The sequence below is a fragment of the Cebus imitator genome, unplaced genomic scaffold (genome assembly GCF_001604975.1).
Source record: "Cebus imitator isolate Cc_AM_T3 unplaced genomic scaffold, Cebus_imitator-1.0 Scaffold124, whole genome shotgun sequence".
Lineage (NCBI taxonomy): Eukaryota > Metazoa > Chordata > Mammalia > Primates > Cebidae > Cebus > Cebus imitator.
In genome coordinates, this window is record NW_016107439.1 from 3,219,015 (window position 1) to 3,231,327 (window position 12,313).

General features: G+C 44.1%; 1 protein-coding gene across 1 annotated transcript in view; it reads left to right on the forward strand.

Annotated features, from left to right (window-relative positions):
* The first annotated feature begins 436 nt into the window (after positions 1–436).
* USP46 (ubiquitin specific peptidase 46) overlaps positions 437–12,313 on the forward strand; it is a 73,475-nt gene continuing 61,598 nt past the window's right edge. Inside the window, exon 1 of the mRNA XM_017540274.2 lies at positions 437–660. Within this exon, the coding sequence (XP_017395763.1) occupies positions 625–660 (36 nt within the window). The 5' untranslated portion in view covers positions 437–624. The remainder of the gene's footprint in view (positions 661–12,313) is intronic.

Here is a 12,313-nt window from a genome sequence, read left to right on the forward strand (position 1 = left end):
GAAGGCGACGAGGAAAAAGCGAGGACAGAAGGCGGCCCCGCGTTCGCCCCGGCCCGGACCGCCCGCCTCCCCCTCCCCCTCCCCATCCTCCTCCCCACCCCGCGCCCCGCGGCGTCCCCGGCTCCCCGACAGCGACAAGGGCCGAGGAGGGCTGCTGCCTCCGCGTCGGGGTCGGCCGGGGGGACCCGCGGGGTGCGGCTGCCGCAGCGGCGCGCTTCAGCGCCTGGCTCGGCGTTCCAGTCCGAATAGAGAGAGGCAGGGAATCCAACGGAAAAGCAGGAGGCCAGGCCCGGGCGGCGTGGTGGGGCCTCGGGAACCCGGCCCGGAGCGCTCGGAGCGGCAGGCGCGGACTCACGCAGCGCGCCCCGGCCCCCCTCCTCCCGGCGCTGCCGGCCGCGGCCCAGGCTCCCTCGCTCCGCCACTCCCCGCCCCTCCGCGCTCCCTCCCCGCCCTCCCCGCGCCGCCGCCGCCTCCTCCTCCCGGCCTCCCTCTCCCAGCCAAACTGAAAGCCGGACCCCAGGCCGCCGCGCCGCCGCCCGGCCTCCCCGCCAGCGCGCCACCATGGGCAGTCCCGGTTTCCCCTTGTAAAGATGGCGGTGAGGGATCGCTGCAACCTTTAGACTAATGACTGTCCGAAACATCGCCTCCATCTGTAATATGGTGAGTGGCCAAGCCGCCTCGGGGTCGCGCCCGACGCGCTGCGAGGCAAAGAAAGGGAAGCCCGAGCAGCACACGCGCCGGGCGGCGGGGGCGGCGGGGGTGGCGGGGGCGGCGGGGTCCGCGCAGCCAGAAGTTCCTTGCCCCTGGGCTGGGCGCGCGGCTGCAGCCCCCGGAGCGGCCGGGGAGCGTCCCCGCGCCCCCCGCGCCCGCCTCAGCTCCGGGACCTCGGAGCCCACCAGGCGATCTCGGGGCTGCGCTGCTGCGCCCCCGCCCTCGGGTTGCGGTGGAAGTGGCTTGAGGCGAGGGGAGCGACCGAACCTGGACGTCCCCGGGGGGGGGTGGGGGACAAGTTGGAGGTGGGGGCACCCATTATCTTCTTGCGGTCAAGACAGCCTTGTTGGACTCCCAGACTGCCCTCATCTCATTCTGAGTTCAGTCCTTTAGAGGTGTTTAAAATTCACTTAGCAACAGCAGTTGTGTATCTGGAGAAATGGAAATGTAATAAAGCTGTAAAAAAAAAAGTGCAGAATTGTGGCTAGAAAAGTGAACTTCAACCTGGTTTGAAAAAGTAACGTTATTTCCTCTGAATGCCTCAGTTTCTTCATCTGTGAAAGAGGGACAAGGCTCTGTAGCAGTAATATTTGCAGGCCCTAAGGGTGGGGCCGGCTGTGGGCTTGGAGGAGGTCTCCAGGGTTATCCTGTCTGATCCGCTGTAGACCTAGCGTAGGCTCGTGGGCATGGGTACAGCGAGGGGCATCGCTGGGTTCTGATGCAGTCCGGGCCTATGACGTGGTGGTCACTTTAATTTGTTTCCCCCATTGCTTTCCCATTTTCTGTAGGAACAGCCTCCAGCCCTTGGGTCCCCAGGGTGGACCCTGCTGGCACCTCCACTTGTCAGAGCCTTTGGGGAACTCAGACTGGAGTAAGGCATTGCTGTCCTGTGCAGGGTGAGATGATGTGTGCTTTGCCTCCATTCTTTAGATGGCAGTGTCCTCCCAGCCCCCTCCCACGTGCACCCCTGGAGGCAACACGTGTTCTTATAGTGCCAGTTTGAGGAAAACCTCTCTTGAAGCTAGTAATGCTGGCCCCTAAAGGGACTCCATGGAGGCTTGATGGAGAAGCCTTGGTGTAAGGTGATCTGGCTGCCCTTCCCCCTTAACATAGCTTTTTAAATCTTCTGTCCCACATTCTGTTGCAAGATCAACACATGGCAAAGGAGCTTTCAGGAGCCTTGTGTTAGCTCAGGGGTGGAACTGAGACCCTCTGGCTTCAGCTTTCAGCACAGTGGGACGTGTCACTGCCACGGCCAGCAGAGCAAATGCTGGGGCCTCCCAGAGTGATAGCTGCACAGATACTGGTGCAGGGTGATTCCAGACGGGGAGTGGATCCTGGAGCCTTTCTGTTTTTTTCCTTTTTTTCCTTTCTCTTCGAGGAGACAGGTTTCTGTTTTTCCTTCCTTTTCTTCCTATGAAGGGGCTGCTTGGGAAGAGGTGATGCCTTCTCAGTTTCTCTCTCCTAACACCAGCTCCTGAGGGAACTGTGAATCTGGAGCAGTTTGAATACTCTTTCATGTCTGCTGGGGTGGCCACAGACCTAAGGGTACTACAGGGTAGTGAGGCTCGTCCCAGCCCTTGGTGGTGTTCTTGTTCTGCTTGTGTGTGGAAACTTGAGAGCTAGCTTGTCCCAAGAGGAAGCCAGCCTCCAGCTTTTATTCCCTCCCCTCCCCCTCAGTGCAGCTGGGGCTTCCTGGCACACCTGGGCTGAATGTCTCAGAGTGTTTCAGTGAAACTGAGCCAGGGAGACAGGGTGTGGGGAGGACCTGAGAGGAGAAGGCCAGTACTGCCCTGAGGGTTAATATCTCAGGTGGAGACCTAGAAAGGTGCCAGATTTAGGACCATCGCCCACATGAAGTGAGGAACCAGTAATTCATAAGGAGTCTGATGTTCTTATTTAGACGCCGTGTCTAAAGAGAGTGACAAAGAGTTTGGGTTCTAATGTTAGACTTCCTGAGTTCAGGGCCTGGTTTGTTTTTTTGTTTTTTTTTTTTGACAGGATCTCACAGTGTCACCCAGGCTGGAGTACAGTGGCATGAACATGGCGGCTCACTGCAGCCTCCAACTCCCAAGCTCAAGCAATTCTCCCACCCCACCTTCTGCGTAGCTGGGACTACAGGCATGTGCCACCATGCCTGGCTAATTTTTGAATTTTCTGTAGAGAGAGACTGGATCTTCCTATGTTACCCAGGCTGATCTCTTTTTCCTGAGCTCAAGGGATCCTCCCACCTCAGCCTCCCGAAGCACCTAATTACTGCTGTGAGCCACCATGCCTGGCAGGTCCTTGCTTGTTGGCTTTGTGTCCTTGAACAAGTTGCCAGGTCTTAGACATTCCTTATCAACCAAAAGGAGATGTTGTTATTGTTGTATTACGTGGGCACAGGGCCTGGTACATGGCTGGAACTCAGTGAGTGTCATTGTCAGCATCATCTTTCTCATTGTTATGTCATCTACCAGGTGTTTAAGGAACAGTGGAGATTATGCCATTTCAGACCTGGTAGAAGCAACCATTAATATAAACACCTCCCGTGTGTAGGAAGGCTGGAGTGGGATCCTTAACCCTGCCCCCTGCTCAGGTCACCCCTGCCCCTCCCAGTCTTCCTTCTCAGAGGAGGAGGCCAGGTATAAGGAAACTGCTGTCTTTCACCAGATCAGACATAAATATTCATTGGACCTCTCTTTAGATTCTTCACTCAATAATGAATTGTTTCCAGGTAGGTGTCTTACGGGTCACTCCTCACTGCTTAGCTCCTCTGTGGGCCTCTTACTGACTCTTCCCACCCCTAAGTTCAGCTGGTCCCAGCTGGTTTGAGTAGAGTAAGTGGGGATTGCATTTTTTTATTTTTTTAAAGCAGATCATTTGACATATTTTGAACTGGCTGATATGTGCCCAGAAAGGATGTTAGAAGATACCATTTTTCTGGGTAATAGGAAAAAACCAAGATCTATCATCGAAAAGTGGATTTGTTTCCTCCCCCAGACAAGAAATGACCCAGCAGAGCAGAAACCAAACTTGTAGCAGATACTTTGTGTGATTGGGAACGAAACATCCCTTCTTTTCCCTATACTTCTTGCGCCAGTTTTAGATATAGGAAACTTGGAAAATATCTTCATTCCTCCACTTACCTACCCACTTGCTGACATTTTATTGTCCATTGGAAGTTTGGTACTAGTTTCCATTTGTTTTAATTTTTCTTCTGTGTGAATTCCTGCCATGGTAATTCTTGATGAACTTGCTCAGGGCAGTTCAGCTTGGCCACACAGCAGTGTCTGGTTCAGAGATAGTAAAGCTTGTTTGGCTGGTGTGTTGTAATTTTCGTAATGCACTAGCTGCTACCAACCATGAGGAAATGTCTTCTGTTGATAATCCTCTGATTTTTTTTCAGATCAATGAATTTAACTTCCTATATGTTTTTATGGCCCTGCAAATGGAAGGTTTTTGTTTTTGGATTTTTTTAAGTTTCCTGTCTGAAGAGCTTAAGGAATTTTCTAAAAAGGAAGCATTTGTTAGAAGAAACCAAATGTGACATACCAATGCAAATTGGTCCAGATCATCTGACCTTATTTCATTTGTTAATAGTGCTGTAAGATGTACCTCTGAGAAAATGCCATGTAACAAATAGATTACGAGTTTCGTTCCAGTAAATGGCCATCTGTTGAGGACCTGCTATGTTAGTGTTGGCACAGACTACTAATAAATAAATAAATGAGGTGGGTCCCTGTCCCCAAGGGGCTCAGCTGTTCCTTATCTTGTTGGCATAACATTGGTAAAGATGAAACAATTTCAATACAGTGTGATAATCAGCACAGATAGAGGCTGAACAAACTCCCAGCAGCTGTACAGTGGAAACACAACAGGACATTTCAGAATATATTCTTGTTTGACCAAAATTGGATACACTTTCTACTTCTGGCTTTTATTTTATATGAGGACATGATTATAGTCAGTGTGAGTTAGAATTGGAAGCTGCACCATTGGGTGTCTTTCCAGTTAAGCATGAATCTAATGGTGCTTTTGGGCAAATTGTTGTATTTTCCAGGGACCTTAGTTTTTCTCATCTTGTAAAACTGATTTTCTTTTTTTGGTCGTGAAAAGCTTCTTAGTAGAATTTCTTAAAGTCTTTATGAAAATCTGCACCTCTTAATTGGTTAGCCACCACTTCATTACCTAACTACCTTGTTTAAAACTGCATTAAACTTACCAGATATTAGCATTTTAGCATCTGTAGAACAGCCTCAGCATAATTTTTGACACCAGTTTGAGTGCCAGATTTGAGTTATTTTAAATAAATGAAGTAGGCTGGGCATGGTGGCTCACTGGTAATACCAGTATTTTGGGAGCCCAAGGCAACAGGATTATTTGAGCCCAGGAGCTCAAGGTCAGCCTGGGCCACAGAGTGAGATCCATCTCTACCAAAAGCAAACAAACAATAAAATCATGTAAATAAAAACATATACATGTAAATAAATGAAGTTATCTTGAAATAAAGGGAAAGTAAACATTAAAATTTTGAAACAAAACTAGAGAATTTTTATAGTTTTATCTTGATAAGTCAACTACTTACCTGAGGCAAGTATTTTGAAAACGGTTGGAAACAATTTTTTAAATTATTAAAAAATATGTCAATCTTGTGATTTGGGGGAACAGATATCTTGCCTTTTCCTCTGTTACTGTGATTCATGCTTTCCATTCTCAAAGATAGTTGGCAACTGTAAGTTTAGTTAATGTATCAGCTAGGCGTAAAGTCACGTGAGGGTATACTCTGATAGTTGTTGGAGTTAGAAAATACAGTGTAAGGTGAGGTGGGCTAATGTTTAAAGAAAAGCAATTCTGTTTTTCTGGCCCCACTGGTCTCATATGCAGGGGTTTATGTTAGGTCAGGACCTGACAATTAGGTCTTCGGATATTTCTGTTTTTCTTGGAATCCTCAGAGAAAACAAAATTGAATGTCAGTATTTAGTTAGAATGAAAGATTATAATACCTTTTCTGAATAGCAACTTTATGTGCTTCAGTTCACTCATACCATAAAACATATTTATTTAGTTTTTACTAAGTGGAATTTTGGTATGTTTGGATGATAATCGAAAGCATTTTCAATTTTGATTCTCTTAGCAATCAAGAGAAATTTCTCTAGCTCAGATGTCTCTTTTCCTCCCCTCCTGGTCTTTCTAGTTAGTGTGAATGGGTTGGGGTTCCATGATGGTATTAAATTCTGTAGTATAATCAGAAAGGTATTTGATAATCCCCTATCTCTATCTCTAGCCTACCCATGAAACCACCCAAAGCGAAGTACTGGAAGAGATGTAAAAGATGGTGTCTTTTGGTTTAGTTAACGTTTATGGTCCAATTATTGTAATGTAGCTTCTTATAACCCTTGGTTGTGGTGGAACCAAATGCTGGTCTAAGGGTTTGAAAGGCCTTGCTGGCCTTTAAGAGAGAAGGCCACTCAAAAATGAACCAGCAAAATCTTTCTTTTTTTTTTTTTTGAGATGGAATTTTCTCTTGTTGCCCAGGCTGGAGTGCGATGGCCAAATTTTGGTCCACTGCAACCTCTGCCTCCTGGGTTCAAGTGATTCTGCTTCAGCCTCTCGAGTAGCTGGGATTTCAGGTGCCTGCCACCATACCCGGCTAATTTTGTATTCTTAGTAGAGATAGGGTTTCACCATGTTGGCCAGGCTGGTCTCGAACTCCTGACCTCAAGTGATCTGCCTGCCTCAGCCTCTCAACGTGCTGGGATTACAAGTGTGACTCACTGTGCTAGGTCGTGAAAACATTCTTGAGACAAACTCTGTATTAACAACCAACCCCAACAGGAAAGGGTTTTTGGAATATTTGTATACTGGGACTATGGCTTAGAGTTTGGGGCTTGTCGTCAGTGCTGTACGTGGAAGTTTTCCACAATTCTGGGAATGATTCTTCGCTATGGATAGTTTTATGATTATGGTGGTAAGACTCTGAGGTCCCCAGAGCTTCACTTTACACCCATAGGGACAGCCTTCCTTTTCTTCCTCAAGTTCTGATGCCACTTTCAGAACTCTCCGATACTTTAAAATTAGCTCAGACTTTGGCTTCTTTTCTGAGCGATGGTGAATTTTAGACATACAGAAAAGTGTGTAGAATAATAGAGTGAACACTTGTGTACCTCCCCCCCAGTGAATAAATAAAATATCGCATATATATTTAAAACCACCTATGAGTCCTTCCTGATCTCATTGCCCCTCCCCACAAAGTGACCACTCTTCTACATTTGATGTTTATTGTGTGTTTTTGTATTTTTACTAGATTAGTATGCATTCATAACCTAGATAGAGTGTATTTTTTCATGTTTCAAACGAGCTTTATAATACTAAACATTCTTCTTAGTTTGCTTTTACTTAAATTGTGATTGTGCTATTTATCCATTAAGAGACACACAATCCTAGTTTATTTTAACTGCTGTATAATATTTCATTATATAAATGTGCTACAACACATTCATTCATTTTAATGTTATAAGCCCTTAGGTTTACAAATTTGTGTGTGTGCTGTTTTGGTGCAGCGAACAGTTGTGAACTCATCTCCCTGTGTATAGTATACACAGTTGACAGTTTCTCTGTGGTGTAAACCTGGGAAGGGAGTTGCTGGGTCAAAGGAATTTGATCCTCTTCTTTAATAAGTTGCCAGATTGCCCTCCAAAGAAGTTGTACCAATTTGCATTCCAACCAAGCAGCGTTTGGGGGTTCCAGTTGCTTCACATGTTTGCAGATATTTGATATTGATAGACTTGATGTTTTGCCAATCTCATGGGTGTGAAATTGTGTCTTTGTGGTTTAAAATTTGCACTTTTCCTGTTTGCTAGGGGAGGTTGAATATCTTTTCATGTGTTTGTTATGCTGGTTTGTTTTCAACTCAGAGACTTGGGAGCAGTTTTCCAGGGCTTGAAAGTCAGCATTGTAGTTTTGATTTTGTCTGAAAACAGGGACAATGAAGAAGGGACAATGAGGAGGAAAATCAAGGAGACCAAAGCAAAAGTCATGAAAGGTAGGGATGGATTGGAAGATGCAGGTGAAAAAAATGATGACAAAATAATCACTGTGGAGGGGTGAAAACTAGTAACAAAAAGATAATGGAGAGGCATTGAAAAGATACCTCGAGTTTTGAGAGTAAATTTGGGAGACCTTCCTGTGCCAGCCAGGCCTGGTTCAAGACACATTTGCTTTGTTTACTGAAATTGGCTTTAGTGAAAATCGTTGTCTGGGGCCTATTCTGGTGAGAACAGCAGCAAGGGTGGACTGCGGAGTTTTCCTGTTTACCCAGTTGCTTTTTGAAGTTCTTTTAGAAAGGCAATGTGAAATGATGGTCGTCATCCTAAAATACATTTCTTTGTCCTTCAGGTTAGATACACAGTGCAGGAAAATTTTTATCCAGATCTGCTTGAATATATACTGGTAGAATTACTGTCTCAAATTTTTAGAAAGTATTCTCTACACTTCATTGTAATTTTCAGAGTCTGACGAATATTACCTCACTAAACAAAGAAATGTATGGTTTTTAGGTTCTTTGGTGTATCAAAGAATCGTGCCCACATGTGCATTCTCTTTTTAAAAATTTAGACTCTGGGGTTCAACACCCAGAGAGTTTGATTAAGTAGGTCTTAGGTAGAGTGCTGGAATCTGCATTTTAAATTAGTGTTCCCTCCTTCTTCCCACTCCCTCCACATTCTTACAAGTGAGCTGAGGACCATGCTTGGAGAAGTATTGCTTCCCTCGGGTAATAACCTCAGCCTCTTAGAAAATATTGCTTATAGAAATTACCTGCCATGTGAAAGTTTTTTTAAAATGAATGTAGCTGGGCACGGTGGCCCACACCTGTAATCCCAGCACTTTGGGAGGCCGAGGCGGGCGGATCATGAGGTCAAGAGATCGAGACCATCCTGGCCAACATGGTGAAACCCTGTCTCTACTAAAAATACAAAAAAATTAGCTGGGCGTGGTGGCGCACACCTGTGGTCTCAACTACTCCGGAGGCTGAGGAAGAAGAATTGCTTGAACCCAGGAGGCGGAGGTTGCAGTGAGCTGAGATTGCGTCACTACACTCCAGCCTGGCAACACAGCAAGACTCTGTCTCAAAATAAATAAATAAAATGAATGTAAAATTATTTAAGCTTACTAACTTCACAAGCTATAGATTGTTGCCATTCTGTAGATGTATTTCTTGATATTAAATAGTCAAGTTTTTATTAGTTAATGTTTTCAGAACAGAGATTTTTCAGCACTGGCTTTATATCACATCACCTGTGAAGCTTTTAAAAGAAACTTTAAAAATAATAATTAAATCACAAAACATTAACATACAAAAAAGTATGAAAAAATAATGTTGTATATGTTTACCTACCTTTCAGATTTAACAGATATTAAAATGTAGCCATATTTGGTTACTTTTATTTTTAGATGCATTACCTTAAAAATAGTACTAACTACTCCTGTCTCTTTCCTCTCTCGTCCTCCCAGAGCAAACTGTTTTCCTGAAGTTGTTATGGTGTTTACCAAATATGTCTTATACTTTACTTCCTATTTATGAATCCATAAGCAATGGATTGCAATGTTTGTGTGTGGATAAAACCGTGTAGCCTTTTGCAACTGCCTTTCTTCACTTACCAAGTGTATTTGGATTATGTCAACACATAAGAGATTGAGTTTATTCATTTTGACTGCTCTGTAACAGGATTCTTTGACTTAGCAGTGGTTTACTTATTCATTCTCTTATTTAGGGGCAGTTTGATGGTTTCCAGAATATTCTCCCTGGAAACAGTGCTTCAGTGAATGTTCTTGTTTCTCTCTTCTTTGCTCAGGTGCCTTCATTTCTTTAGGATATGATCCTGGAAGTCAGTATGCTGCTTTTAGGATGTGCTAGGCGTGTCATATTGCTCTCCAAAGTGGTTCCACCAGTTGGAGCTTTTTTGACATTCAGTCTCTAGGGTTCCAGTCTCAAGTGTTTCTGACAGGATGTAGATGTAGGTAGTCTGGAGTGAATTTTAAGCACCTGTGTGTGTGTGTGTATTGTATTATAAGTGCCACAGTTGATTCCGATGAGCATCCAAGGTTGAGAAACCACCATGTTAGACTGGCAGCACTGTGAGGGCAGGAACTATATTAATTTGTATTATTCACTGTTGATTTCCCAGCTGTTAGCACAGTGCCTAGCACATATGTGATTGATACTCAATAAATAAATATTGATAAATGATTGAAGAGATGTAATTTCTTCAATATTGATATCAAACATTGATATCAATATCAAATAAATATCAATATCAATATCAAATATTGATAAACGATTGAAGAGAATGGAAGAATTTCCTTGCAGTAAAGCAGTGTGCCTCTAATTTTATTATGCATAGGCATTAGCTGGGGCTCTAGTTAAAATGCAGGTTTGGATTCAGCAGGTCTGGGGTAGGATGGAGATTTTGCATTTCTAACAGGCTCTCCGGTAATATAGATAATGCCAGTTTCGGGAACATTTTTAGAGCAGCAAGGCTTTGGGAAAAACAAAACAACTTTTTTTTTCCATATAGTTGTAAAGTGGAGGAGTTTGGAATTCAGAATCCTGTTTGGTAAATCTCAGAGCTTATTTATTTATCCTTTTACAACAAAGGTAGTCAAAGAAATAAGCTTTTGGGGAGCATCGGAAGAGATCCTGCCCATGGAAGCACTTTGTGAGTTGTGATGCCCTCATGAATGTTAGTTTTCATAATTATTCTTATTCTTTTAGGGAATCATTATTTTCCTTCTGTTTGCTCAAAGTGCAAAGCTGTTGGTATTTCAGGATCCAATGAAATTCTATTTCCATTTTGACCCACTATCAACATTTAGTGGGGCACTTTGGGAGGAGTGACATTGGGGAAGGAAGTTGGCAAAAGCAGAGGACAAATTCACCACATGGTTTGACTCTGACTATGGATGCTGTGTTGGTGAGGATCCCCGTCTCCCTTTTTCTGTGGTATCAGGAGAAACAGGCAGAGAGAGGCCCACTAGACTCTTCTAATCAGCTCAGCACTGTAGCAGGTGACAGGACAGTAGGAGACTCTCTAATTGGGTTCCCAAGTCAGATGACTTTTCAAAGCAAAAAAATAATGCTCAGAGTAATTGCAAAATATTAATTGATTTATATGTATAATCTGAGCTATTCAGGGCAAACTAGAGGTAGGGCACTCTAAGATTAAGCCACCACAGGACAGTCCCATTTAAATGCAAGGTCTCAGGAGGCTTTGGTAACTGGGTTTCCCTGTGTTATGAATCAGAGGGGTAATATGGTAAGGGAGAGAAAGCAAATATAAATAAATAAATAAATAATAAATAAATAAAGTAACGTTCAGAATGAATGTGTATTGTATGGTTGGCGGGTGTGGGTGGATAACCTATTATTTCCAAGCTTTTTTTACTCCTGAGAAAAACTGGGATACATCCAGTTGCTTAGGTCAGTGATGCTCAAATGTCACTTTGCTGTCATTCTTCATGGTTTTCACTACATCTGTGTATCGCTTGAACTTATTTACTTAGTCGTTTTATTTAAATCGGTTCACCTTGTTTTAATTTGCCCTCATTCTAAAACATCTGCAAAATGATGGATTTGATGAGCTTGTTTTATGCTTTTCTAATACCTTTCAAAAACATTATCGCTACAGTTGAAACCGTTCATACTGGTGCCACCTAAGAGTAACTCCCTTCCCTCCAGGTTTCATAGCACATAGTTTGGGTGACATTGGCTCAGATAAGAGGTTCTTTGTAGTGGCTCAAATAACTGGCTCTTGAGGAGCACCATTTGTTGAACTGCTTTGTAAATGATGGGTCTGAGCATTGAGCCTACTTAGGAGGCAGGTGAGCACCTGGCTGAGATCTGGTTGGACTTTCTACACCACTGTTGATTGGGTATGAGAGCTTGATGTTCTCTGCCCTTGTAAAGATACACTTCTTATCCATAGCCCGTGGGTGATGAGAGAACTTACCTCCCTGGGTCATTGGGGGGCTTAACCGGAGTCATTGATGTCTAATGTTTAGCTTGGTGCTTGGCTATCGCATTACCACTTTCTTCACTTCCCTTGTTGTTTCCATGAGTGAAAGAGTCCACCAAACACTGTAGTGGAAAGAGCCCGGAGCTAGGACTCAGAAATCCCAGGCTCTGATTGCTTTCTAGCTTTAGTGATGTTGGGCAGGTCACAGAGGCCTCTCTGGGGCTATAAAATAAGAACCACTCCTGCTGGTGAGCAGTGGCGAAAAGATGAGCATTTGTGTTGTAAACCAGCTGTGGCTTTCAGTCAAGGAGAACCAGGGAAGGGCTGCACGACAAAGGGTGGAACAAGCTATGATTTCCGACCAAAATGCCATTGGAAGACACAGTGCTGGCGGCGTGTGGCCAAGCTTTTGTTGTCACTAGTCAAGATACAGTGTTTTTCCTTTTCCTGAGAATGAGGGCACATCTGTGTAGTAAAAGATATGTCATCTTTGAATGAGCTTATACCACGCTCTTTTGTGTCGTTTGGCACACACAGGTCTTCCTGAGAAATACATGAAGAGCTAAGAGCAGTTTATTTCTAAATTTTTTTTTTTTTTTTTTTTTTTT